This window comes from Cygnus atratus, chromosome 1 (assembly GCF_013377495.2).
Source record: "Cygnus atratus isolate AKBS03 ecotype Queensland, Australia chromosome 1, CAtr_DNAZoo_HiC_assembly, whole genome shotgun sequence".
NCBI classification, from domain to species: Eukaryota; Metazoa; Chordata; class Aves; order Anseriformes; family Anatidae; genus Cygnus; species Cygnus atratus.
The window spans coordinates 43,375,502-43,403,258 of NC_066362.1; the positions used below are offsets into that span (position 1 = coordinate 43,375,502).

General features: G+C 42.8%; 1 protein-coding gene across 1 annotated transcript in view; it reads right to left on the reverse strand.

Moving 5' to 3' along the window:
* Positions 1 to 2,015: 2,015 nt before the first annotated feature.
* Positions 2,016 to 27,757, reverse strand: part of TCF20 (transcription factor 20) — a 120,746-nt gene continuing 95,004 nt past the window's right edge. The window contains exons 4-6 of the mRNA XM_035544157.2: positions 17,712 to 17,805; positions 11,119 to 11,168; positions 2,016 to 4,067 (exon numbers count right to left, since the gene is read on the reverse strand). Of these exons, the coding sequence (XP_035400050.1) occupies positions 4,050 to 4,067; positions 11,119 to 11,168; positions 17,712 to 17,805 (162 nt within the window). The 3' untranslated portion in view covers positions 2,016 to 4,049. The remainder of the gene's footprint in view (positions 4,068 to 11,118; positions 11,169 to 17,711; positions 17,806 to 27,757) is intronic.

Here is a 27,757-nt window from a genome sequence, read left to right on the forward strand (position 1 = left end):
AACCAAGTATCTCTACTACGCCCAGCACAACCATTGCACTCAAGATGGCACATACGATTCCTGATGTCAGAACAGTTATTAGCCATAATTTAGAAAATTTGTATCTGACTCAGCCCCAAAATATTCTCCCCCTAACTGTACCAGCTTAAATGCATTTCCTCACATATGCTGCCTCTTTACAGTTGTAGTTTGTACATTGTTTTTACATTGTAGTTTATACTGCATGTTACATCATTTAGTTTCTCATACCTTGACAGCACTACCCACCTCTTTTTTTTAAATTCTTTTTATTTTTTTAAATGCACGTCCCACCAAAAACTTTGTTCTTTAGCTTGGCACTAGCTGGACTCCATGAACTAGATGTACAATATTCTCTGGGAGATGTTCTGCCCTGAATCCCTGGAGTGTTTTTGTCTCGATATCATTGCATGTCATCAGCTTGTCTTGTTCTGATTCAAAAGGTTCAAGAACATCACAAACCCTGGTCAAATCCCCAATCACACCTGTGTCGTACACAGATTAGCAAGGATGGCCACTACCTTCTGCACCGGCAGCCGAGTCTGCTTTCTCCTCTGATGCACAATCTATAAACTCCACAGTAGTCTATGCCTTGGCTTTCCAAGTGTAGATTTCACATGCAATAAAAATCCATGAATATAAATCAATCAACAGCTCCCAGTATCAAGATGTGCTTGCTCTACGTATCCCAGATTGTCCATCAATTCCTGCAGGGATCTCCTTTATCCTCCTGGCCTCCAGCTGAACCTTGATCAGCTCGTATTTATAGACATCCCTTGTGTATTTCATCTGCTGCACATCCTTTAAGGGGGAGAAAGAAAGAAAAAAGGGAAAAAAAAAATCACCACACCACCATCTTTGACCATGTTGAGCAGTGTTGATTCACTCAGGTGAGTTGTTAGACTTCCTTTTTAAATGGCAACCACTCACTTTGGAAGTGCTGTTAAACCACCACCTATATTTCCCGGGAAGCTGGTGTTAGTCTGTTAGAGATCCCGATGAGAGTCCGACAGCATGGAGAACCACTTTGAAAATGAGCTGCTTTATCCAAACTCTCAGTTCATTTTCTCATCAAAATAGGTAACTCACAAGTTGTTGGAAGGCCACAGATATGCTTCTTGATCCAATTCAGCTGTGGGTCATTTCTGCTTTACAAACTCTAAATTAGCCAAGATTACCAAACCTTTTTTCCTTCTTTCAAAGTTGGGGTATCCGTGGTATCAAGCTGCTATTGCTTTTGCAGGAAGGAACTGGTAAACATTTTGCACACAGCTTTCCGAATCCGCTTCGGCACTTTCAGCTTCTGATCCGAAATACATTTTTATTTCCAAGTGGATTTTATGACTGCTCTGGACCACATCCAAGTTCTCCCAAGAATCCATTAAACATTCTTTTAGATCCTCTTAGCTTGGTTTTACAGAATTGTTGTAGTTCTGGTTTCTGTACATGACTGCCATGCAGATGGCCAACTTGCAGGACCCCTCTCTACGGAACAACATGCTCCTTACCTCCAAAAACCACCCTGATGAGGGGCCAAGTGGAAGCCGACTTGAAGGGTTCAAAGTACTTCCCAACGAGAAGTATTTGTCATGGAGTCGAGAGCGGTACAATTTGTTGATTTACTTTACTGTACGTGACTCGCACTGCCTTCCAAACAAGGTGTGCAAGGAGCTCTAGAATTGCCACAACTGCCGTGAGCACACACAAGGAAAACCTCTGAGACTCCCTCCCAGCCATCCCGAAACTTTCCCCCTCTGCTGTGTGACACCACCAAAAAGAGCCAAAAGCACCAGATCAGCAGTTTTACCAGTTTGCTGCTGCTGTAGTACTACAAAGCAGATTCCTCACCAACATCAATCAAGGCAATGACTTCCCCCTCCCCTCCCAACAGGTTGAATAGAACAGACACTACGAAAAAAAAAACATTTTTTATTCAGTTGAAAAGAAGTCATTTACTCAATCACATTAACTATGCTAAAAATGATTTTTTCTGACTACACCAGCAGTTAAATATTTTCAGCACCAATTCAGGACACATTAGTGACATTTATCACAACAGGTCTATTTCTTAATGTAGAAGGACATACTAACTTCAGTAGCTGCTACTGGGAAAGGAGTAAGCAGAAGACTGCCCTTTCTTTCCAAATTCTTATCAGCAAAAGTAGCAACTTCTAGAAATAAATAACTGCCAAATTATCTCCCAAATCTTTAAATCGATCTTTTAAAAATAGAGTTAAAATAGATATCTTAATATGAGCTATCATAGATTTTATTTTTTATGTGCTGAATACTCCAAAATGCGAGTAGTTGAGCAAGCATCCAGTACATAACTTTTTAAAATAGTTCTTCCCTCCCCACAATATCAACCCCCCCCCTTTTTTTTTTATCCAAGTCATGCTGGTTAGATCCCTATCTATAGTGACTTCCCAGTAAACACCACGCTGTTTGATATCACTAGGATATGCTACCATCCTATGAGTGAAAGAAGTCAGTGAACCGGTGAAATGCCACCACCTCACATGAACAGAAAATTCATCCAGTCATTGGCTCGTTATCTTGGAGCATCAAACAAATCCTAAGCTTTTATTTTTAAAAGCTTGTGTGGTCTTCCTCTTGCTGGGCCAGTTCAGAAGGTCATCGCTGAAGGCAGAACTGATGAAAGCAAATAAACCAAAAAGCAGCAGATAGTAGTGTCTCTCTGTCCTTTTAAACAAATCAAGTTCGCACAAAACAAAAGGAGACAAGGTTAAAATGAAGTTTATTAGTTTTTTTGGTTTTTTTAAGCTTTTTTTATATAAAACTGTTTGTGAAACAGCTATTTTATTCCCATGGCAGAGTGACCCCTGAAAGATGCACTAACCCCTTTCTTAAGGCCTTAATAAGAAAAAATTCAGAATTTTTTGTTGCTGTTCCTTAAACCCAAATGTTTTACAATTACATAATTTACAAAAACAAAACAAACAAAAAGAAAAACCAAAACCATATAGTGTAGCCTGTTACACTGACATTCCCTCTTCCTTCTTTTGGAAAAGCAAAACGTAAAATAAAAAAGGGCTAAGTGGATATTCTGAACAGTTTAGCACGCTGACTCCACCAACATTCAGACTTCCTTTCCATTTCCCCAACCTGGCAGGTAAACCACGTCTTCCACCTGCCTTCAGAACTTCAGAACTGAAGGCAGCCTCTGGGAATGATTTGGGGGTGCATGCTGTTGCCACAGAGGACAGCTACTCCTTTCCCCAACGTGGTACCGATGTTTCCACACGTACAAGGTTAAGTTTGTTTGCATGACCTAAGCAAGCAGCAGCTACCTCTTCCTTTGTGAGCCACATGACCTAAGAGTTTTCAGATGTTTTTCAAGCTTCCACTGTTGATAGATAGTGTTTCTTAAAACTCTAACCTCCCTACCCCACATACACAAAGTACAAACACCCCATCACCTGCATCCATCCAAGCCTTCCTCCCACACCCTACAATTTATCGTGTGATTTGTTTTCCTTTTAAATTTGAATTTCCTTGGATGTTGTGAGAAAGAAAGCAAGAGGAAGGGAGACAAATCCAGTCTGGAGTACTCCCAGTTCCACGGTTCTTTCCTGCAAAATGTAAGGCTCCGCGAGCCTTGCATTAATTTTGGATTTAGTATTTCCTTTATCTACGGATTTGTTTTTTAATTTATCTGGGTTTTTGTTAATTTTAATCAAAAAGCATCAAAAGGGATAGCGCACCTTTCATTTAAAACAAAGTCTTTCGAGACTAAAAAATAGATCTTTATATATATATATATTTATCCCTCCCTCTTTAGTTCCCCCCACCTGTTTCCTTTTTCCCCCTCCCCTTCCCACTGTCACTATGGAGATTGTGTCCATGGAAACAGCTGGTTCGGACTCCTTGGTCGGATTCAGTGATGCCATCGGTCTTGAGTGTGATGTAAGAATTTATGAAGGAAGTGCTGGCGTTGGCAGGCACGTCGAGAGGGGGCATGGCTGCACAGTGGGAGAGATTCCATTCAGTCACGAATGTCCACCGCTTTTTTATCTCAACAGCCTAACCTGAAAAACAAAGTGACACCAGTAATATGTCGGAAAGCTTCATTTCCTCGGTCCACCAGCACTCACCCCGCATTTTGGGGAAACGTACTCGGCAGCCTACTGCGGGTGGCAGCAACACCCAGGTCTCTAGGTTTGTGGACTAAAAACGGACGCAAGCACAACGGTAAGTAGTTCATAAAAGCAAATCCACGTAATGACAAGTAGGAGCTTAACAACCAGCAGAAAATGAACTAAGCCCGGCTACGGAGGAGCCCAGAAGGGCAGAGCTGCCTGCACCCTGACAGAGGAGCTACCTCCAGCAGCGAGAAAGGAGCTCGCTCACCTCCTCTTCAGTCCCCGTCCTGACTATGGAAACTGGAAACAAAGGGGCCAAGCACGTTCGAATGTGATGACAGCTTTGGGAATGCCATGCTGTCCACACAGTTTGGACCCAAATATTTTTATGCAGGTAGACAGTAGCTTGCAGTGGACACGGAGCAGATAATGAAACTGGTATCAGCACTAGAGGAGTCCAGGCACAGGAACCAAACTCCTGAAATGGCCAGATTTCACAAGCTAAAGGTAGTTATACAGTTATACTAATTGCTGGTCAAGTAATATCAATTTGTGTTGCCTAATGGCCAGGCTGTGGTGGCAAAAGTTCATGGAAAGACTGCGCTCGTGATGCCTTTACAGACCAACGTGGGAATGTCCAAGTGCTTGGCATGCTTATTCTCCCTGCCCAGACGTTCTGAGGAGACAAAATGAACTCCAGGAGTTCACTACGTTGGTGGAGGTGTAGTTCAAAAGAGAAACTCCAGACAAAGTTAAAATTTCATTTCTCTAAGCCACAGTTCTCATTCTTAATCTGCACAGCCGAGAAAGCAAAGCCTGAAATAATATATTCCTTTCTTCCCTTCTCCCGCAACACAAGTGAGGCCCAGAAGCAATGTATTTATTTAGCAAGTTAACCCTTTGATGCAACTTGGATAAATCCCTCCCCACGAGCCACTGGGTTTGGGTAAAGAAAAAACTCACGATGCACGTGGCACATATGGAAAGCAGTTAATAGCATTCGAGGTGTGCCTGTGAACAAGGTAGCACCCATGATCATTCAGAGCAGGCAATTAAACTCCAGGAGTCCTTAGTGTGATACAGAAGTCAATGCCCCTCTGATTATCAGCACACCAATTAGATTACATCGCAGCAAGCGTACCTCTTGGCTGCAAACATCCCCTCCTACGGGGGTGCCAGGCTACGAGCGAGGAGTCGGGCAAGCAGGTATGAAAACAGACGGGTAAGCCACGGAGTTATAGCTCGAGAGGAAAGGAGGGAGGCTCCTAGACAGTTCAGGCAGCTGACCTTTGTGGTGCTCATTACTGTGCAACTGTGAGCCCGCACTGAAGGAGTGTCAAGGCCGCGTTGCTGTCTCTGGCTCCTGTACAAGTGCCGCTTGCCCATGCCTGGAATCAATCCAGAGCATTAGGCACTGGCTCCGGGAGAAAGCAGGCTCACCACACAGAGAGTCCTTCCCCGTTCCTGGACAAGATCCAGAGCACCAGACTCACTCTCACAGTCACTCTCCAGATCTGGAGTTGATCCAAATGTTCTGGAGGCAACTGGCTCAGGGAGAAAGAAGCAACAAACAGAGACAGAATACACTGACTTGCCTGGACGTTATCCAACGCGCAGGATTTTTCCTAACTTGCCGGGCCTAGGAGCAAAGCAAGACGGAACAGCCCAACAGCCTAACAGCTGACTGCCCCTTCTATCTTTACACTAAGGCCTGCGAAACGGCAGCTGCTGTTCTACCAGGACAGCAGCAGAAGTCCTCTAACCTTAGTTAATTACCCCCACGATGCAGCAACCCCCTTTTTTTTTTTTTTTTTTTAAGAACAGGACCTTTTGGATTTGCGTGGGTTTTATTTTTTGATATGAGGTCAGGCCGGACAACTTCATCTCTAAAATATTCTCAGCCCCAAAGGAAGAGGCTAAATAGGACCTTCAGGTGAGAACTACCTGAGGCAGAAGTAGAACTGGGAAGAAATGATGCCTTCGAGAGATGCCTAGAGCACACAGCAAACATGGTGCTGAGATTCTGCAGCTTGCAAGGTCTTAAGCCAATATATTGCTGTTGTATATATAAAAATTTAGTGCTGGGAAGTGATGCAGTAAACAGAGCTGCATAAAGGTCTCTGGGACATACTAATAGTCACAAACTCCTTATTAAAACGCCTGCAAAAATCATCCCTGAGAAGACAATTCCTCATCTTCTCTAGTGTTAAACAGCTGTACCTGATGCACTGTCTGTAAGACTACCATCCTGTTTAAACATTATAAACCACACTGGCTTTTACACTTAAGGAGAAAAGCTTAAAAGAATCCCAATGTCCTTTACCATAGAAGGCAAAAGTTACTCAAATAATAAACTTTGAAGTTTAATACTGTTTGCATGGTAACTGTTTTAACAACACTCCAATACCAAGAACAAATACCGTTAAAAATAAAATCACAGAAAACAGACCAAGGCCAATTCAGCAGTCACTCTACAAAGTTTTTATAGGAAACACTAGCTGTCTTCTGCACTACACTAAAAACCAGAATTCTCCAGTTCATCCCTCATCTTTCATAGAAAACACCATTAAAAGCTCTTCACAGTTACTTAGTTGGAGAAACAAGCAAGATTATAGGGCAAAGGAGGTGCCTGGGAAGCGAGGAAATGGTGTCGAGGGAAAGGGACCATTGTAATCAGCTCAGACAGCAGACATGAAAGAGCAACTTCAGCTGCAGTGTTGCAAGAAGAAGAGAAACAACTGCCTGGAGTAAGAAATGCACCTGAGCATTGAAATGAAGTCCAGAGACTTTATTGGGCTACAGTTAATGGGAAAATGTGCCAACAGGACCTAATTTGAAATCACTTAATTAGTTTAGACCTCCCTCTTGCCACCAAATGGCAATGAACTCGACGGAAATGAAGTAAGAAATCCCTTCCTCAACGTATTCCCCAGTGCGGATTCCCACCTCTGCGCTGCTCCCTCCTTGTGCCAGGGAATTCGCCCAGCCACACAGCAAACCAGGTTAGGACAATGGCCTAACCACACGGCAAAACATAATTTCCGACAAATCGAGTTTCTGACCAGGTTCACACGTGGCTGTATGAACGTTTGGGCTAGTCGAAGGGGGAGGCAGGAGGAAGGAGGCAGCTGGGGCTCGAGAGCAGAACTGCTGCCTTCTGCAGCGCTGCTGACTTACACTGACCAAGAGCATCTACAGGCTACCCTGGATCCAGTGTGAAAGGAGATGAGGAATTACAAGAAACTATACAAACTTGAATTTGTGGCCACTTGGGGATATAATTCCATCTTCTCTCATCCACGTCTGTTTGCAAAATAAAGGAAAATGCTGGTCTGAAAGGAATGTAATGGGCTCCTGGTGAGTTTAATGCACTTATCCCCGTATTTACATTTCCAGAAAACAGATGAATCAAAACTGCAATGATCTTGAACTCATCAGCATTATTAATTTTTCCTCATACAAAATTGAAGAGACTTTAATGAACTTTTTTTTAAAAACCAAGCCAAACCAAACCAGAACCAGGCAGTTACCTGTGACTTAAGGAAAAACCCCTTCAAATCTTTATGGGCATGATCAGGGCAATACAAAAGGAGATTTCTGCCACTGGTTTAGCTGGGGGAGCAATCAAGCAGTTACAACAGCTAACAAGCTTTGCCTCTCACCACTAAACAGAAGAAACTTCTGCAGAAATACAACAAAATTGAAGTCGCTAGCCTGAACAGTACGGTAGCAGGACAAAAAGGAAACAAAAATTAGTAATTACAGATTTTCTGCATGTACACAAGATCACCTTGTTATCTCATAGCAGCAGGGAAGAGCACTGCAGGTAAGGAGCCACAGGAGAAGGCAGGTGGAAACTGGAAGCTCTCCCCAACTCACCTGTGCTTGCTTTTATTTCCATTCCCAGGAGTACACTTCCCCCCTCACCCCCGCTCCGACTGCTCTGTGCTGAGGCTGCCTTTCACCATCTTGTTCTGCAAGGAGGGAAGAGAGCAAGGAAGGAGGGGCTGACGAACCAGCAAGCCAAAAGGAGGAGGAAAAAGAAAACAAGGGAGAAAAGGAAGACAGGGGTAGGGAAAGTGAACATACAGAAAGTGAGAGAGAGAAAGAGAAGTCAGTATTGAAACCAGACACAGATTTTCAGACAGAGTTTTTCCTGTGACAAAAGCAGGCAAATTTGCAAAAGTAGAGAGGTTGGGATATGAAAGCCTGGTTAAGAAACACAGAATTTAACACAAAAAAGGTAGAACAAACTTAGCAACATCACTTGTAACTACCCCGCAGATGGCTTAAGAAAACCTAAGAGTGCAGTGCCTCTAAAAGGTGAGGTGTCCCATCCCCTCTATGCCCCCTTCTGTGCCTCTGCATCCTCACCAGTTCTCTTGCAACAGCACTTGCTGCAGACACACAGCTGGCTGGGTCTGCGAGTGGAAGCTGAACCCTTCAGATGATGATTAGTTTTCAGACAGCATTCTCCCCGTGATAAAAGCTGCCGTTTTGCAAAAGTAGCACATTCAGGACATGGATGGTTGAAGCATCAATGCTGACAGAAGGAAATGGGAAAGCTCGCTGGGGAGCACAGGGAAAGGCAGGACCAGTCCCTCTGGACTTCGCTTGCTTCTGCCTCGAGTGTTAAGTGCAGCTAATGAGGCAAGGAGCACCTCTGCTCTCCAGGAGCCACTTATTATGATGAGGTGTATTTACTGACATGAGGCATGGACTAAAAAAGGGTAAGAAGCACTATACTGGGGGACTTACTGAGTGTCAGTGGATTTATGAAGTTAGCTCTTCCACCCATTAACTAAAGAACAGAGGAGTGAGATATTAGTCAGCTACTAATTAGCTACTAATGTTAAACTGTTGCTACCTAACAGCCTGGTTTTAAATGGTCTAATCTAAAATCTCTTCTCCTTTCAGTTGCTCATGCTCGTAGCTTGCAAAAAAAAATGGGTATAATTTGTTTCCCAGTCATTCTAGAGCAATTGTTTTCAGCCTTTCTGTTCCAGCCTCCCCATTCCAGTAACTACAATGGAAGGAGCCCGGCGATGCTATATTCTGCCCTGCAGAAGAATTTGCAGCAAACCAGTAATGATTAGTGAACCACAGAGCAAGGGCAGAGTCACAAGCAGGCAATGAAAAGGCCTGCTTGACTGCAAACAAATGATTCATGTATTTACTAAGCAAAAGCCACCAAAGTTGAGTGTCAAAGGCTGCGGATGTTGAATTTCTGTTTTTGAAGCGACACAGCAAGTGTGCAGCGGGATAGTTTAGAATAAAATTCACAACTTTTATTGCCTCATGAAGTACTTTAAAATCAACTTATTTGGCAGTGTTCCCCCTCTTGCCTCCCCCCAAGATTACTTCAGAAATCATTGTGCCTCTTCAGCATCTTTTCCAAGAGATTGGATTCCATAAAACAGTTGTTTCCTTTCATGGTTTGGGTACCATCAGAGCAAATACTAATATACAGCAGTGCTGACCCAAGCCAGCCATGAAAAGCTTTAGAACTATCTTTCACTGTAATACTTCAGGCAGCAGGCAGCAAAAATAAAACAGCCTTCATAGATGTAACCTCCTTATTCTCTTTAGGCAAGTATCCAAAGCTGGGAAGGGGGTGGCACTCCTGGAGCTGCATTCCACAGTAAGGGGAGCTCACCCTTTCCCTTTTTGTTTGGCAAGAAGTGCAGGCTCATGCAACATTAATGCATCAGGTTAAGCTCGCGGCAAATTTTCAACATCCTCTCCACAGTTTTACAGAGTAAGTGATTTTCTTTTGTATGATGGGAAGTAGGCCAGGTCTGGATCACAGACTCAATGCCCCCAGAATCTTCCAGTGCATTTTAAATACATCTACATAAATGCATCATATTGTGGTGAAACATCTAGAAAGGAACATGAGACTAATTCTTGTGTGTTTACAAAAGACAGATTAAAGATAATCTGTGAAGACAAAAGACCACCAGATGTCAGTCTAATTCTAGGCAGAGAGGAGATCTGCAGACAAGAACTAAATGGAAACTAATCCCTGCTAGAGAGCAACAGAATTACTCCCTATTATCATTTATTCTTCCAGCATGTGCCATCCACACTTTCACACAATTTACGTTGTACCCAACCGGCCACGAGAATAGCCATTTTCCTGGATACCCCAGAGCACTTAAAACCAGTGGACTGGAGGACATCCACAGGCTCCTAGAGATGCAACCTCCCTTATTGACTGTGGATAGGGGGGAGTCGGGGTGGGAGGCATGAAGGTGGATGGATATTCCCAGCCCTGTATCACACTGCTTGTATGCACAAGAGAATATGTACTGTGTGTCTTGTCTCCTCTTTCCACCCGGAGCAATAAAGTCCAGCTCCTACCACCACTGTATTTGCAGGCTCCAGGGACATTCAGTTAAGCATGCCCAAACCCTAGGCAGAGGCAGCATGCTGAATCCATCCATCACCAAAGCCAGGAAACGACAATGGGTCTTTTGAAGAGCCAAGGATCTACAGAAGAGCTGAACGTATATTGTAGGCTGAATGGTAGGACTCAGCCTAGTTACTACCATTTTGCTAGGACAAAGTGTTTCAGGTTCATGACTGCAGCGGTTCACAACTTTCCCCTGAGCTACTTTTCTTTTTGCATCCTCAGTAAATCCATGAAAAAAAAAACCACACCACAGTTTACAATGCAGCACTTGAACAGAGGCAGCGAGCAGTGTACTGATTCTATCACAGAAGACAGGAAATGAAGCTGGGTTTTCTAAAGAGTCATCAAGGATCTAAAGAACAACTGAGCAGATGCAGCAAAAACTTCATTTATCTTCTTAAACTCTCCGTATTCTTCTCAAGTCGATGTTTGCCCCCAGAATATACCACAAGCACACATCACAGAAGAATTCATCTAAAAGCATCTCTGACTATAGATGTTATCCAGGTATGAAATTACTAAAATTTAGATACCAGAAGAGGGCAGCAAAAAAGCAGGTCTAATACAGGAGAAGACTCTTACCTTGTGCTTGGGGCACCTCACTGAGAAATTCTCTTCGTTTAGTAAACAATCTAGGGGAGGAGAAGACAGCAATTTATTACATTTTTAATAAAAAACAACTTGAATAATACATTGCATGTTAGTCTTGCTTCTCAGGTATATATTTTTATTTTAAGCATCTTTTTTAGGAATACTGTCTTACTAGCAGGTTTGCCCCTGCCACCCCTTAAGTTTTAGCAAATACAATTACTAAACCCCGCAAGTGACAATGTTGCCTGGATGACCAAGCCAAGTCCAAGCATCCCCAGTCTCCCTACTCCTCTGCATCACAGAGAGGAATCACAACAGCAAGTCTACAAATCCTGTACCCCAACCTCCTTTACCTACTCCAGCCTTCCTTGCTACAGCACAAGGAAGACAGGCACATTCATCCGATCTGAACAGACAATCCCTGCTTTGTACTTGGTAGGAAAATCGCTGCCTTTCATCCTCACCCCAAGGCCCTGCCAACACTGGGGCAGAAGGGGTGTGCGTCTCTAGCTATGGGTGTATATGATAGTTTATTTGCAACCCCAAATCCTGGTGATCAGTTTACACTTTGACACCATGCCTGGTAGTCAGGTCACTCATGCTGCTCTTGGATCTGCTTCCACGATTCGTGTATGTGAAGCTTCTGCGATCTACGAAATAGCTTAATTAATGATTTAAACCTATTACGGAAACGGGGCACCTGTGCAGAAGCACTTGTTTAGGAAGGAATTACACAGTATGGTAGCCCACGGAGCATTTCTTTGTGGGCAGTGGCAGTGCAGGTGTTGCCTCCCCTCTCACCCTCCTGTTCAGACGACACCTCCAAGAGCTGCGGGGGCAGCAGCAGTGCCCGCAGCAGCAGCACCGCTGTCCGACTCTGCCTCCTGCCCTGTGGCTTCCAGGCTGCCTGTACTTCCCCCTCACAGCCAAGTCGAAGAGCAGCAGCACCCTGCCGAAGGAATTCAGCTGCCTTCCCTGGGCACCCTGAACTGCAGGGGCACCTCTTAACTCGCCCAGACTTCTCACATCGTTTTTTGCAGTCGCCTCGCGAACCAAAGGCAGGCTGACCCGACAGCATGAGAATGCAGCAAGGTGCTTACAGCCGCCCATCTTCTCCGACCTACCCAAAGAGCTAGCAAGGAAAGAAGCGCAATGGTAAATAAAACGTGCTAATTTAAAACGCTCTTAAGTATGTAGCATAACCAGCGCTACCTGCTGTTTCAATCTGCTGGAAGAGTTTAGCAGACAGCAGGAGACTGCAACTAAAGCTTGAGGGAAAAGCTTTCTAGACACCCAAGCTTTGGCAAAGCATCTTGCCGCTATGAAATGCTTATGTTTCAACATGAGTGCCTCTGGCCTGAATCAAAGGGAAACAGCATGCACTGGGCTAAGTTACTTGAGAGATTTTAGCAAGGAAGAGTGAAACCCTTAATCCTGCCATGGATAACGATTTCGAATGTGGTATTAGCAAATAACAGAAAAGAAGTAAAATAAATTGTCTCATTTTAAGGGCAGGAATCATACATTTAGACTACATCCTGAATTATCACTGCATAATACATAATCAAAAATATACAGAGCAGTGATCAAAAATATAAACAGTACGTTAGAATAGCATTTTTTTTCTTTCTTGGAAATTCAACAGTGGTAGTGAATGCACTTCTCTATCTCATGTATCAGAAAGGAAGGTCATACGAGGATCAGGAATAAAAGTCAGTTACCTTGTACCTCATGCCTGATCTGAGTATGGAGCTCTATTTCTTATTACGTCTGGCATTTTTGTTGCAACAACTAATAGAGGACCTAATTAATGACAATTTTTTGTTTCTCTTAAGGGACAACTGTGAAAAATAGCTCACTAGAAAACCAGCTGAATAACTGAGGCAGCAGAACTTGTTCGTCATTACCAAGCTGGCCTGGATTTCAGTTAGCAAGTATTTTATATCACAGATTACAATTCACCACGAAGTCATCAGACACATCGCTATGATCAGCTCATTGTGGCAGAAAGGGAAAAAGAACAGAGGCTCGTCCTTGTTTGTACAGATTTTTCTCCATAAAGTAGTCAGGGAAAACCTAAAACATTTTTAATAGAAGCAGTTTTTCTTCTGCAAGCTTCACACTTTGTCTCACCCTCTGTGTTCTCCTTGTTACTCATCTTTAACGATACTTGTGAAGACACAGGATTTCTGCTCTCTGAAAATTCGTTTTATTTTGCTGCTAGTCTTTTCCTAATTTACTATTTTAAAAATAATTGTGTTCCTGATACTCCCTACCATAGATGCTGTGGGGGTAAGCACGCCGCAACAGTCCGGATCTGACTCCAGGTGGGGAGGAAGAAGCAGAGGGAGCAGATACAAAATTTCAGAAAACAAAGATCCTGTTTCCATGGAGACATCCCTAGGACTAAGTTATCTAGAGATATCACAGGCTCTTCATAAATTTGGACAGACGCAAGCCAAACACAGACAACGTTAACCGCAGCCATTTCCATATAAAAATTATTTAAGTGGCACTACTCATCTTGATTTTTATGCAAATGGCTAGCAGGAGTCCTCTTGCACAGAAGCACGCCCTGTATTGCCAAAGATTATTTTGTATGAAAGGAGATTAAAAGGAAGGCTGAATCGGGATATACACAAGCATCCATGTGCACAAACGGGAGGCTCAGGGAGCCGCATGCCTCACATAGCAGCCAATTAGCAGCAGTGGCACAAAACCTGGCTCCTCACCAGGGCCAGCGCCAAGCCAGAGCCCAGGTCGTGCCGCAGGGCCCGCCTCCAGCACTGCAAGGAGCTGAAGCATTTGGAGGTATTTCACCGAAAATATACTGCCTTTCAGATGGGGAACAGTAGCTGTCAGGGCGCTAGCTTCTAATCCACAGGAATGCAAAGGTAAAGAGACATTTCGGCTCAGTGCAACTGCCTAGGAATCCGACATGCATCTTTAGGCCCAGCTATGGCACGGTCACAGTTCCAGGGCTGACAGAGTAACTCTGTCAAACGCTAAGTGCTTATGACCTGACATACCCTAAAAAGCACTCCAGGAAGTGTTTTCTGGTTTATTTTTTTTTCCCTAAGATACAAAACAAGCCATACATAGTCTAAAGGCCTGAGAGCCCTTGTAAATGGCCGCACAAAGTTTTGAGGCCTCAGAACCAGATCCTCAGTAAAGCAAGGGGCGCTCCAGCCTTCCTAGTAGGACAGTGGACTTCAAAGAAAACTACCACAGAGCTGAAGGAACTTGAGAATTATCTATATTTGATTCACTACAGGAAAGACAGCAGCACTGCATAGCCAGTAAAAAGGGTTTATAGGCAGGCAGCAGAGTGAGGCAAGAGAAAAGACTGCTGATCTGCTTCTCTAGGAGGCCTGCATCTTGTGCCTGGGCATAAATGAAAATCATATCCTTTTCCATATAGCTTTCTTATTTCTTTTATACAGATTTACTGGAAGAGCAGCTATAGATTAAGACAGCTTGATTATTCCCATAGATAAAAACAACTGCAAGCTAGGTCTTTACTGTCATACCAGCAGACTGAGATTTTCAATGCTGAGAATCTGTTTCAAGCTGGGCTCTTTTGTTTGTTTTGGTTGAAACCTCAGCTAAAGCAGTCTAACCATTTCCTTCAAACTTTCTTGGAAAAAGTTACTCTGCCCATGTCAAACATCCCAGCAAACTTTGTCTAACAGACTCTAACAAACTCTGACTTGCAACAGGATCTGAATTTTAGCTAAGGCATTCTCTTGCCGACTTAACACAAAGTCAGCAAACGCAACCCTCTGCAAGGAGGTAAAGGGATTTTGATCTGCACGTCTTCAGGAGAGGTTTCTTAGATTTTAGTAGCTAAATCCCTTGAAAATTCCAGCCAATGTGCTTTTGACTGGGGATGAGCAAGTCATATCTGTAAATGAACCTGTGGCCTCAGATTTAGGCACCAGAACCCAAAGCTGTGAAGTCGTCAGGGCCTTCTGAGGCCTGTGCAGCCTGAAGGAAGGAGGCAACCATTTCAAAACTGCGAGGCACTAGGTCTGGAAGGCAAAAAGGCTAACGGTAAGGGAAATTTGGGGCAGAAGAAAGAGTGGAGCACTTGTCTAGGAGAAGTTAGGAGCAGGGATGAGTGGAAACAGAAGCATGCGATCGAGGAGGGGACGAGAGGGGAGGGGAGGGGAGAGGAGAAAGCCAGAAGTCCTTGTTCTCAGTAATCATACTGTTCCTGGACTGAAACCAGAGTTCCACAAGTTTTACCATTCCTCTGCTATTCTTTAAGTATGCTGGTGAAACTTACAGCCAAAGTATCCTGTCTCCATGCAGCTCCAGCCCATCAAGTGGCTTGCGATTTATTCCTGCCATATTACTCAAAGCAGGGAAATTAGCTTGGAATGGTGCCCTCTGACAGATGGCCACATGACAATGCGATGTCTCATGACAAAATTTCAAGTACAAGAAAACGAAGCAAGCATAGACTTGGAACTTGAATACAAAAAGCTACTCCAAAAAAAAAAAACCTCAGAGGTTGCAATGTCGAGACAAATGTTAGGAAATGACAAATTTAATGTAGCCCACTTCAATGTAGCAAATGGTAGACATATTATACTACATTTAACATGGATTTAATACGGATTTAATAGTATGGATTTAAGAGTATGACTATACACTATTTCTTCCACGGAACACTGCCTCTTCTGTGCATGACACAGAACTGCTCTTGGGAATCAGTCATGATTGTTCAGTAAATTTGTCATCTGGAGGATCCTACTGCATTTGCTGAAGTGGAGTAGCTTTAATGAGGAAGGTAATATCTGAAGAAAAAGGACAATATCTTAAGTTTGATACCTGTATTTAGAACACAGAAAATACTACACACTGTACACAAAAATTCAAATTAAGCACCTCGAACTATTGGGCATGTTCTCTATAATTTATTTCCTGTTTTCACGGCATTGAAAAGGCCATGTCACAAACCAGAAACAAACTACTAAATGCAGTATGAATGCAAATATGATGATTCTCTATCTCAGATGTACAAGTTTGTTAACGTTCACAAAACTCTTTGGCATGATGGACAAGAACATAAGAGAATTCCCCAGCTCTACTTTCAGAACTGAGATGGAATCTTATGCAGTAAATTAAATACAGAGTCACACAAACATCAAGGATAACGTAATGTTCATTAATTGAGTTCCCCTTCAACCTATGAGCTAAGGTAGAGCCCTATGGAAAAATAAATCTTTAATTAGGTGATCGCTATCTTATAAGATACATTCCTAAGATAACAATGTTAAACTTGCAAGGACAGCCTTATTTCTGGCATTTTTTAGCGTGTGATTTTTGCAACCTGAACGATGTTTCTGTAACACTGTATTTCATGTAAAATCAAGCCTTCTCCATCTCTACTGTGAGAATAGTAGTATTCCACTGCTATATTAATTGCATTAAATACACTTCTATTGGAATAAAATGTGCTCCATTTGGGTGGGATTTCACAGCCAGAAGTGCAATGTAGTCATTCAGCAGCAATCATACCTACTTCGTTTCCTATCTACTAACATTTGAAAAACAGCATAAAATAGGTGGAGCTGCTGTGGAAGTGGGATAACGAACAGAAACCTGCAATTATATGCCAGACAAGAGATGCAACCTTGAATCCTTACCTCCTTGATACTAAAGTAAGTTTTGTATGACAAAAGTGAGATGCAGAGTACTGGAATAGTGGGACATTATTCATTCTAAACTGGGATTTTTTACCCAAGAACGTGTGTCCATGGAAAACTTTCACTCTTGAGCAAAAAATGCTAACTCATAAGCCTAGGCTCATAGCTAGAAATAATTTAAAACTCACAGTAATTTTTGTCAATTCTTGTGAGACACTTTAAGTAGCAGTCCTTTCTACCTTCTCCTTGTGTCTCAAAAGGTGAGAACTTGCAGAGAACTGCACAATCCAAGCCTTTCACCCTATTTTAATTTCTAGACTTCTAATAACAACATTCTAAGGAAGCTTTTCTCCTGCAAACAACTGTCCTGTCTTCTCTAGAACCTGTGTTTGTATGAGGTGGACAATACATTCCTAAAGCAAATGTACTCCCAGAACCCCAAACTCGTCCTCTAAACACTGAATAAAAGGAGAAAATTCTGCAAGTGCATACCATCCAAGCTGTTAGCTTCTACAATAATAAAAATTGGACCTACTCAACAGACTGGCTGAAATGCTTGTAAGGAGGGAGAAAAGGAAGGCTGCGCTGCAAGTGGTACTGAAGTTTCTACAAACGTTTTGCACTTGACGTCACTATAATGCCTATCTATACAAGTTTAACTCTGAAAGAGGGGAAACGTCTTTCTGGTTGCTTGCATCCTTTTACAGTTTTTTTTCAGCCAGTTCTCACATTGCAGCCACTTTTCAGTTGCCGTAGCTGCACTCTGCAAAAGCAGGCTTCTTCTGCACTTTCAGGTAGATTCCTTTTCATTACGAGTTCCATCCTGTCCCAGGGCGTTACTGTACACTGTTTATCTGATGCCATTCTTCATCATTTCTATTACTGCATTTTCATAGTTAGAAATGTAGTTAGCGTGTCATTTCTTCTTACCTGCATCGATGGCACATGGGTAATGGTATCGGAAGGAGCAGCCTTTGTTGTAGCAGCCTAAGGTGGCTCCCGGTTCCTGGCAATGGGAACATTTCTGAAAGGGAAACCAAGAAATGGCAATGAAGACTGTAACGAGCTTTCCAAAAATCCCTGTTTTCCTGGGAATGTTATCAACCACATTCCAGCACAAATTTCTCAAGTATCACAATGTCAGACTGTGTCTTTACACACCACAGAAAGAAAGGCCTATTGAATAAAGGCAACATAAGCTGTTTCAAACGAAACTTTTCAGCTGTGCTTTAACCAGGCAAGATACACCAACTGTTCAAACCAACCGTTCAGAAAGAACTTGAAAACACTTCTCTCAAATCCATTTCACTGAGCCATGTTTCAGTACCTGACAATGACATCAGTGTTAAAAGTGGCAAAGAGCATTTATGAATCTATAGTAGCTTTAAAATGAAAATTAGCACGACAGCGAATGATTTAGAAGACACCATTAGCATAAAAGTAATTTGGTCACATTGGTTTCATTATCACTAGCAGTCCACTTGAACCTTTTTTCATATGTGATCAAAAAAGGTTTACATGGAGCACGGGAAGATGCCATCAAGGTAAAATACCTCACTGTCACAGAAATGGCACATCTCCCAACAAATGCTCGCAGTGCCAGAGATGCTCATACATTTATTTTCAAAGTAGTAAAGCTCATCTGATGAACGTGTTCCATTTCCATTACTTAAATCCTATCATCTCAACTGGTCAATGATGTATTTGATCATATTATCAGACAGATGTGAATGAGGCAGAATGAAAGCCACTCACCCATTTACTTCATCCCGAATGACTTTAGGGAATAGGCCCATAGTATATCTCATTCAGACAGCAACTTTTTCTATTGAATGTATCTGGTGAGTGATTTTCATCAACTCATCTAAGATTCTGATGAAAGCTGATTTCTGACAGCTTGACATTTTTCAAGAAAACAAAGTCACATCTGGCAGAAGGCTGAGAGACCACTCTTATCTATAAACTAAAATGCAAAAAGACTACTGACAGAAAAATATCACCTACAGCAACTTCTTAGTTATATCTAAGAGACACAGGAATTTGGGCTTTGCCGATAAATGTGACCAACACAACAAGGCCTTGTACTACCAGTACAATTCACCTTCAGTTCAGGCTATGAAAAGTTGCCTTTGGTCACTGACTACACACAGACAGATGACGACATGATCTAAAATCTCTCTTTCTGCTGGAAAAGCTAGCGTAAAACTACATGTATCCCATCGACACTATCAGCAAGTACAGCAGGCAGAACAGACGTGCTCAAACCAGCAGCATGACCGGCAGTGCACAAAAGCAGAGTTCCTCTACCATTCGCCCAGCCTCAGATGCCAAGATGGCCACATGGGCTCGACCACACTTCTTCGCATCCCTGATGTACGTGCACGTGGCAGCAGAGGTCTGCAGAACAGACGTGGCCGAAGATTACAGCCCCAGAGAAATCCCTCAGTCTGAATAAACAGGGCTTTCGTTACAGCATTTCAAAAAAGTACTAAGAATATCTGACAGTCGCTGCTCTCCCTACTCTTCTGTGCTCTGCAGACAGCGATGACTGTAGTTTGTATTTCAATGATTGAACGAGGATGAAAGCAAAATTAGCTCCAGCCATAAACCAGGTGGCCCTCTTCAAATCAAAGCAGATGCAACTAGCAGGAAAGCTTGTGAGGCATCACTTCTCATGACACGTACAACTCCAGTCTTGAATACTGCCTTCTCTTCTCAGTTATGCCAAAGCGTTTTGAGCTTGATCTTCAACATTCCCTATTATATCGCATGTATCTTCTAAGCAGCGAACGGATATCATGACAAACTACTGCAGTATTTTAATGTAAGGAAAGTGCCCCCGAGGCTTAGAAAGAGACACCCAGGCAGCTTATTTTTGCCTGTCAGAACACGAACGCTAGTTTCTAAACATTAAAACAAAAAAAAGTCTAAACCAATAGTTAAATATACACCAAAACGCATAGACCTCTAGCCAAACTGCTCTGTAATTCACTCTCTCGTGGGAGTAAAACCAAGTTTCATGTATAGAAAATGTCTTTTCCTGGCTATGAAATCAACCCTAAAAGAATATTATGTACTGGCAATAGTCCCAGGTTCACCTATGCCAAGTATTCACAAAGTGCAGCTTGAGGAGCCCTGAATGGGAGCTCTTTACCTGGACACGCTATTCTCTCTCTGAGATGTGGCTGCCAAAGATTAATTATTCTAACAGGACAGAGCCCAAATTGACTATTCTTTTTGAACACAGATATGAATTTCTAGTTTTGTTCCTCAGAGGCATTCTGTCCTCCCCACTTTATCCAGTCTTTGAAGTACCATCACGCTGCTGCAACAGAAGAGGTCATTCTTCCCTGGAACACCGTGTCCTGTACAGAACAGTCAATAAGAGCAGAAGAGCTACAACAGCGGAGATTAAACTGCAGCTGTGTAAAATATTTCTTATAACTAAAAAGGCATGTCATAAGAGCGCGCTGTGTGATACAGCTGAAAACAAAAAGACCCCCAGCAACATTTTTGACACTTTTCCAAATGTTAATTTAGTCTTTGAACTAATTCTTTATTGCATCTAGCGTGGTTCGTCTTGCCATTCTGAAACCTGCCGCAGAAACACGACTGGCAGATTGGGGGATTTTAAGAGCGCCTGTAGTGCTCAGCTGAGAACAGGCACAGAATATTTTCACTCTGGCTGCAGTTCGGACTGGCTAGGCAGGAAAAGTGGGGAGTTAAGATGCCCGAAGACGAGCATCGAGCCTTTATTTCCTTTTTTTCAACCTGCCTGACCAACTAGATTATTACCAAGGTTACCTGCAGCTACGCCCACGACAGCAATTCCCCAGTGGACTGCAATACCATCGACTGCTCAAGGCAGAGATCATCTGCTGCTGCTGGCTCCCCTGCTGCTGAACAAGTCTCCATTCTGGCAGATGCTTCTGCTTTTCACAAGCCACTGACAGTCTAATGGCCCCATTTCTTCTACCTCCTGGGACCCCCGACCATCTGCTTCTTTCAGGGGAAGCTGGGGGAACCACATACACAATAACTACTCTTTTCTTTCGAGTTCTTCCTTCTTGACACGCCACAGACTGACTGAACAAAGCAGATACCCTACGAAGTCGTATGGTGCTAAAACAACTTAGGAGTCTATCACTTAACCTTTGAAAGAGATGATAATAACGTAATGCCACATGGTTTCCAAATATCTCCAGAAACAAGACAGAATATAGTGATGAAAAACTTTCTAGCTGGTTTCAGCCTTCTTTTGCAAGACGTTATTGCTGTGTCTTGAAAAAGATGCATAGCTCCTGTCAGTACCTTTTGAGGCTTTGGCCAGAAGCTTATCCTTACCTATTCATGTTTCAAGAACAAATAAATAAGAGAGGAACACTACAATTAGAAACCGATCTAAAACCAAAATAAAATCATGGAGTTTCATACATGAAATAAGTAAATTGGGCTTAATGACCGCTAATCGCTCTCCTTGGTCCATGAGCACATTCCCACCCAAACCCCACCATCCTGCAGCCATTCACCAGCAGATGGTAGCAGCCTGCTTGTCACTTGTACAGGAATTATAGCATTCTTAGCCAGGGAAACAGCACTCAGGCTCTCATGGGAAGAGAAATTCCTTTTGCTCAGTAAGCAGCCTGCTTAACCTCCCCTGCTTGACAGAGCTGAAGGCTGGTACTTGGAGCGCACTCCCAATGGGAGGTGCCAATGGGTAGCAATCATTGCCTGGCATCTAATCAACTCCTGGCTTCAATTTAAAAAAAAAAAAAAAAAAAGGAGAAAGAAAGAAAGAAGAAAAAGACCACACAGTGAAGATTGATTCTGAGGTCCTATCTCCACAATTCATCTCTGGCCACAAGGCACATACATCTCACTTAGAATAGGCTGGAGAGACTGAAAAGTGCCATTTAGAAGAGCCACTCCATCCCTTGAACTAAATTATCAATAGTATTAACGCCAGATACATTGTCTCTACTCCTCCATGCTATTAGCAGCCCATTTCTTCCTCCTTACAGCTCATCCTTCTCTGTCCACCGAAATGAAGCAACACCCAACCTGGAAGTGGGAGCAGCAGGGGGACAGCTACCACAGCCCTAGAAGTGTGCTCTGATTCATTCAAAACACTAAAACCTCCTCTAGCTGCACTCCTTTTGTTCCAAGGTTTTTTGCTTTTTGTTTTGTCTGTTGGGTTTTTTTGGCCATACATGCTCCTCCGTTACTACACGAGTAAGCTCTTCTGACAGCACACTGTTCTCAATAAAATAGAGAGGTGTGCATGTTGGGTACTATTCTTTGCCTCCCTCAGGGCTGCAGCAGAAGTCGCTCCCAACTCCACACCGGTGCAGCAACATGTCCCGAGCCACCCAACCTCTCTGCTCCTGGCCGAGCACTGGGACGGGCTCCGAGCACCACGCGGCTGTGTCCCAGAGGCAATGACCAGAGCCTGCCCAACGCTTGTGGACATCCACACCAGATGCTACCGTGTCATGTTTTTGACTGTCTATAATCCTAGAAGGTTTTTCTTGCCCACTGGTTGCTTCTTTCAGTTTCTTACCAGCTCGCAAGCCTCAATTCCTCCCTCCAGAATGCCTCTTCTTCCTTTGCTCTCTCTTTTCTTCCCTTTTCCTTCGCTTTGCTTTCTAGGTATCTCCTTATTTTTCCCCTTCCTACATGCCAGTGTCAGGAATAAATGCATGAAATAAAAAGGAAAGCAACAACTAAAGGTCACTTAAAAAGAAAAGCCAGCAAAAGAAAAGAGGAAAAAAAAAAAAAAACACGTGGCATTAATTATACAGGTGTAAGTCTTCACTTCACACAAATTCTCCATACTCTCTGCTTGATCTGTTTAAATCCTATGCTTTCAGGAAAACAACTGCTCCTGTAGAAGAGCACAGCACAAACTCAGCTAGAAGGTAGGGTGGCTTTCAGAGCCGGCCATGTCGGAAGGAGGAGAGCCGCCGGCTCCTTGGCGCGCAGCAGCTGGCAGGCCAGCAGAGGACTCGGCTGCGACTTCCAGGCGAAAGGGCACCAGAAGCAGCAGGCAGCCACCCTCCCTTTCCTGGAAAGCAGGACACGGAGAGACGACTTGCTGCAACGAGCCACGAGGAAAACCTGAAAAATCTTTGCTACCGCACACGGTGTGAGAAGTACTGTTTGCTAAAAGAGAAAGGAAAAAGGGATTTTGGAAGACTGCTGTTAAAAGGGACTGGGATGGAAAAAGGCGGGGGGCTGACGTTTTTAGGAAGTAGGAGAGGAGAACAGCATTTTCACTCTGATATACAGACACTGGTTAATGAAAAAATTGCTTTTGGGATTGGGGCTAGAGATAACAACCACTACTAAAGGATACCGAATTATTAGTTTCCATTTCCTGTAAAGCAATTTAAGTTCTCCAAAGAACAGGCACAAAATATCAGAAAAACGAATCCTGCAATTAAAACGAAGAAAAAAAAAATCCTTCGCACTTGCACTATTAAAAGGTATCTCCTGCCAATGATGATATGCTCGTGTAGCAAGCAAATCAACTAACAACAAAGAAATAATCACTGAAGTAGGATTGGGCAGCTATCTCAAATTCAAGAAACTAAGGACTAATTTAGATTTCAAGATTTCAGCAAAGGGACAAATCAATGATCTGGAAGATGCCATCACTGTGCTATAAAGCTGCAGCAGGAAACACAGAAAAGAGTCAGAACTGCAGTGCTGCATGGGCTGCTGAAGCACAAAGGGAAGCTGCAGCTCAAAATGGATGGCATGGAAAAAAAAAAGAAATACAAGAACTAAAAATGTCTTAAAAAAGGGAAATCCTATTCAAAACACACAAAACCGATTAAAGTGATTAAAGTACAGCAGAAGCACTTCAAATGAACAAAGAACAGAGCTGTATTTCCCTCAACTTGAAGGGAAAGTAGCAAGAACAGAAATAAATTGTTAGTTTTGACAAGGAATGGGTCTGTCAGCAAAAATTTCAAGGTTCTATGCAGACACCTAGGCCATTCAACCGTATTCCTAACAAATGTCAAAAGGGGAGCGAACAAGAAGGTGACAAAACTTGCGAACTTTGAAAATTTATCCAAGGTAGTTAAATCTCACTGTTGGTAAAGAGCTGCAAAAAGATCTCACAGTGCTGGGTAACCGTATGACAAAATGGAGATGAAACTTAAATGTTGATAAGTGCAAAGTGATACACATGGGGAAAAATATTTTCACATATACATGACGGTAGACTCTAAATTAGCTGTTACTACTCGTGAGAAGGCATTAGGAGCCATCCTACACAGAAACATCATGCAGTCCTTACATCCACAGAAAAGACAGTCAGAATATACACAGTTATCAGGGCCAGAAATTGATAACGAAAGCAAAATCTTCATTATGTTTATTACACTTGTAGTATCCTGATATCCTGAATATTGTGTGTGGTTCTGGTCACCCTATCAACAAAGGAATACGACAGATCAGGAAAATGAAAACAACAGAAAGACCACAGAGATAACTAGGAACATAAAGTGCTTCCACATGAGATGAGACTAAGTATTTTAGAGAAGAGGTAAGAGAAATGGCACTGAGATCTACATATCAAATATGGTGTGCACAAGGGAATGATTTTAGCTGTTTCCAAAGAGGAAGAGCAAAGAACAAGACCATCAGGCTGCAGGTTTAAATTTTAAAATAAATCCACTTTTCTACAGAACAACTAATTAGACCACAAGGCTCCCTGCCAAAGGCTGCTGCATTGGCCAAAAGATAAGCAAGTTCAAAAACAGTTTAGACAAATTCCTCAAGGATAGGTATGCCACTGTCTGTTAAACACAGCGATCTGAAGGAGAATAAGCTAAAGCTGTGGCTGCTGAAGGCAGGGGGAAAACACCTAAATACCACTCTGAACACACCTGGTTTACGACACACCTCTGAAACTAGCTGCTCCTGGCCACTGCTGGAGATGGGATACCACAACACATACTTTTGTACCTGCCCAGAATGGCACTTCTTTTGCAGGCCGAGAGATTTGATTGTGAAATTCCACAAAAACAGCAACAGAAATGTGCTTATTAGAAGGAGTGCAAGCACCCAACAGCATACTGTGAGGTTACAAGCTTTTAAGACTTCAGTCCTACCTCCAGAGCAGGAAGGCCAAGCTAAACTGTAACACTGTATGAAAGGGCTGAAATTTGATCTAAGCAATGAGTTCACGTTCAGCACTCCAAGCAAGCGTAAGTGTTTCATTCACTTGGTAGAGTGATCAAAGGCTTACATGTGCATGAACACACTCCAGGAGATGAGACCGGTGAAAGGTTGAGAAATCATGGAAGATGAGGAACCCTCTCCGCCTCTCAAACAATGAAAAGAGGAAAAAAAAAACAAACAAAATAAGGACCGGGCGTAACCAAACTAGAACTGAGTTCAGATATTTCAAGAATAAACTGAAGGTTAACTTGAACAGATTGAGCAAAATTAACAAGAACTGCTAACTTAAGATGGTAATGGAAAAGCACGTTTAATTTTAAATTAAGCAGGCTGAGCACACCCCTTTGTAGCCAATACATTTCATATTTTAAAAGGAATATTAATAGACAGACCAGCAGGTCCAAGACCAGAAATGCCTAAGTCTTGTTTCCTTTGACGACAAAGAGCCACCCTGAACAAGAGAAACATTTCAGACAACCACTTACAAGTACAGGGATTTGAATTTGCTAAAGCATGCAAGTCTGTCTAAAAAAATCATACAGTTTATGTTATCTTGGCTATTCATTTGGGGATTTAAATGTGCAACAATAAGTGCAATTTAGCTTAGAAAAGGTCTGAAAGATAGAAAAGGAGACTTAAAAGAGGAAAAAAAATCAACTGTTCAAGCAGTGATTATGCGATAAGGTGACACACGGGTGCAGGAACAGCATACTCAGCAACAGAGAGCATTCACTCCATTTGGATTTTCTGCCAGTACTAGATTTCTTTCCCAACCACCCTGGGCACTGATTACGGGAAATATCTAAATACGTGGTCAATCCCTATTTAGCACAAGGTCTGACTAATGCAATCTAAACCAGCAGCACACAGTTGCCTTAAAACAAAGCAATGCCACCACCATAAAGGAAGAGTCTGTGGATAAATCAAATAATTACCAAAAACCCTCCCCCACAAAGCAATACCCTTCTATAAAATGGCTGGAATGACATAAAAGAGTTGTTTTTTTTTTTAACGACAATCAAGAAAACCCAACAAACTCAACTTTAAGTTTATATATTTGAGGAATTTGTTTTCAAGAGGCAATCTGCATGATGGAACCAGATTTTGTCCAGCCAAACAAAAAATGGATGCTTACTATTTATGAAGAATTGAATAGTTCAGTTGGAAGGAACCTACGAGGATCATCAGGCCCAACTGCCCGACCACTTGAGGGCTAACCAAAAGTTAAAGCACATTATTGAGGGCATTGGTCAAATGCCTCGTGAACACCGACAGGCACGGGGCATCAACCACCTTGCTAGGGAGCCTGTTCCAGTGTCTGACCACCCTTAAAACAAAGGCTCAAAGGAAAAAGGTCTAATTCATTAAGTTATTAGTGGCAGTGGACTCACTACTAACAAAAGTCAAGTCTTAACAGATAATAAAACGCTTCTGAGCAAGGCAAACTGTAAATGGGAAAGATTTTGACAAGATAGCAAATACCTGTGCAACCTGGCAGCAAAAAGGGTGCAGAACAAGTCCACCCCTGCTAACGATTCAAAGGCTTGCAACATCACACAGAAATAAAGCAATCGTCATTATTTGTAATAATCTCTGCAAGCCTTCATCAGAAACAAAGCCCTACGGTGCAAGACGCTTCTGCGAGACAGAGTGAAATGCTGGCGGATGCAAAGGGATGAAACGGGAATGACGAGACTGAGCCAGCGGCGCTGGGCAGAGACTGTCAGAGCAGCAGGCAAGGCACATCCAATTCTTCTGCAGAAATGCCTGACAAGGAGGGCTTTGAAGCTACGTATGAAGGAAAACCAAGGTAAGCACCCAGGTTTTTAATAGTGAGGAACTTCATTTAGGAAATTAAAAACATAAATAGGATGCACTGGAAGTAGATCCTAAATCCTCGAAACCAAAAGACGACAAACGAGCAGGAGGCAGGCAGCTAAGGCAATGACGAGTAGCTTGCTTGAGGCACGCGAAAAGAGGAAGCCTGCAGCAAATAAAACTGCGACTCTGTGGTTAAAGAGAGCACGACGAGAAGCCGGCAGCTCCTCCAGAAGGCTGCTGAAGCGGCAGCTATGGGCAGTGCTGCCCCGAGGTGGAGGTGAGCAAAATGCAAAGCGCACACTGAGGTCCGCTGGTGGCTCCTGCCCCGGAAAATCAGCTGAAGATGAGCAGCAACAGCAGGGGAGGTGAGCCCAAGGGAAGTGGAGAAGGTGGAAGGACAAATCTTCGGGAGAGCGGCTGGACATCGCCCATTAGGGGGGTGCCATCAGGTAACGCATCAGTGTTTAAAAAAAGGGAAAAAAAAAAGTTGGAAACAGCTCGTGAACTTGAGCAATAGATATTCAGTCACAGTTTGGGAAAACTAAGCAGGTCAGTAACACACACTGATAAAAAGACCTTAGATATAGAGGAGGTGTCCTATATTAAAAAAAAAAAAAAAGAAAAAAAGAAAAAAAAGACTGCTGGCCAAAATTCTGAATGGGTTTAAAGAGGAATATGTTATTTCACTATCCAATAATCAACAGCAAAAAAAGGACAAACCACAAAGATAGATCAAACTGCCCATTACAATAACAACTACTTTTCATGAATTCTAAAGTGCATTTATTTTAAAATATCTAGGAGCAGCTGGCTTGCCAAGGCAGAAAAGCTTCGTACGAACTAGTAGCAGTTCAGAAGCGGCAGCAAATATAAATAGCAGCCGAAGTCCAAGGCCGGATGGCATTCCAGCTGGTGTTACAAGGCAGCTGAGGAGGTATCAATCAGTGCTTTCCTTAAAGGAC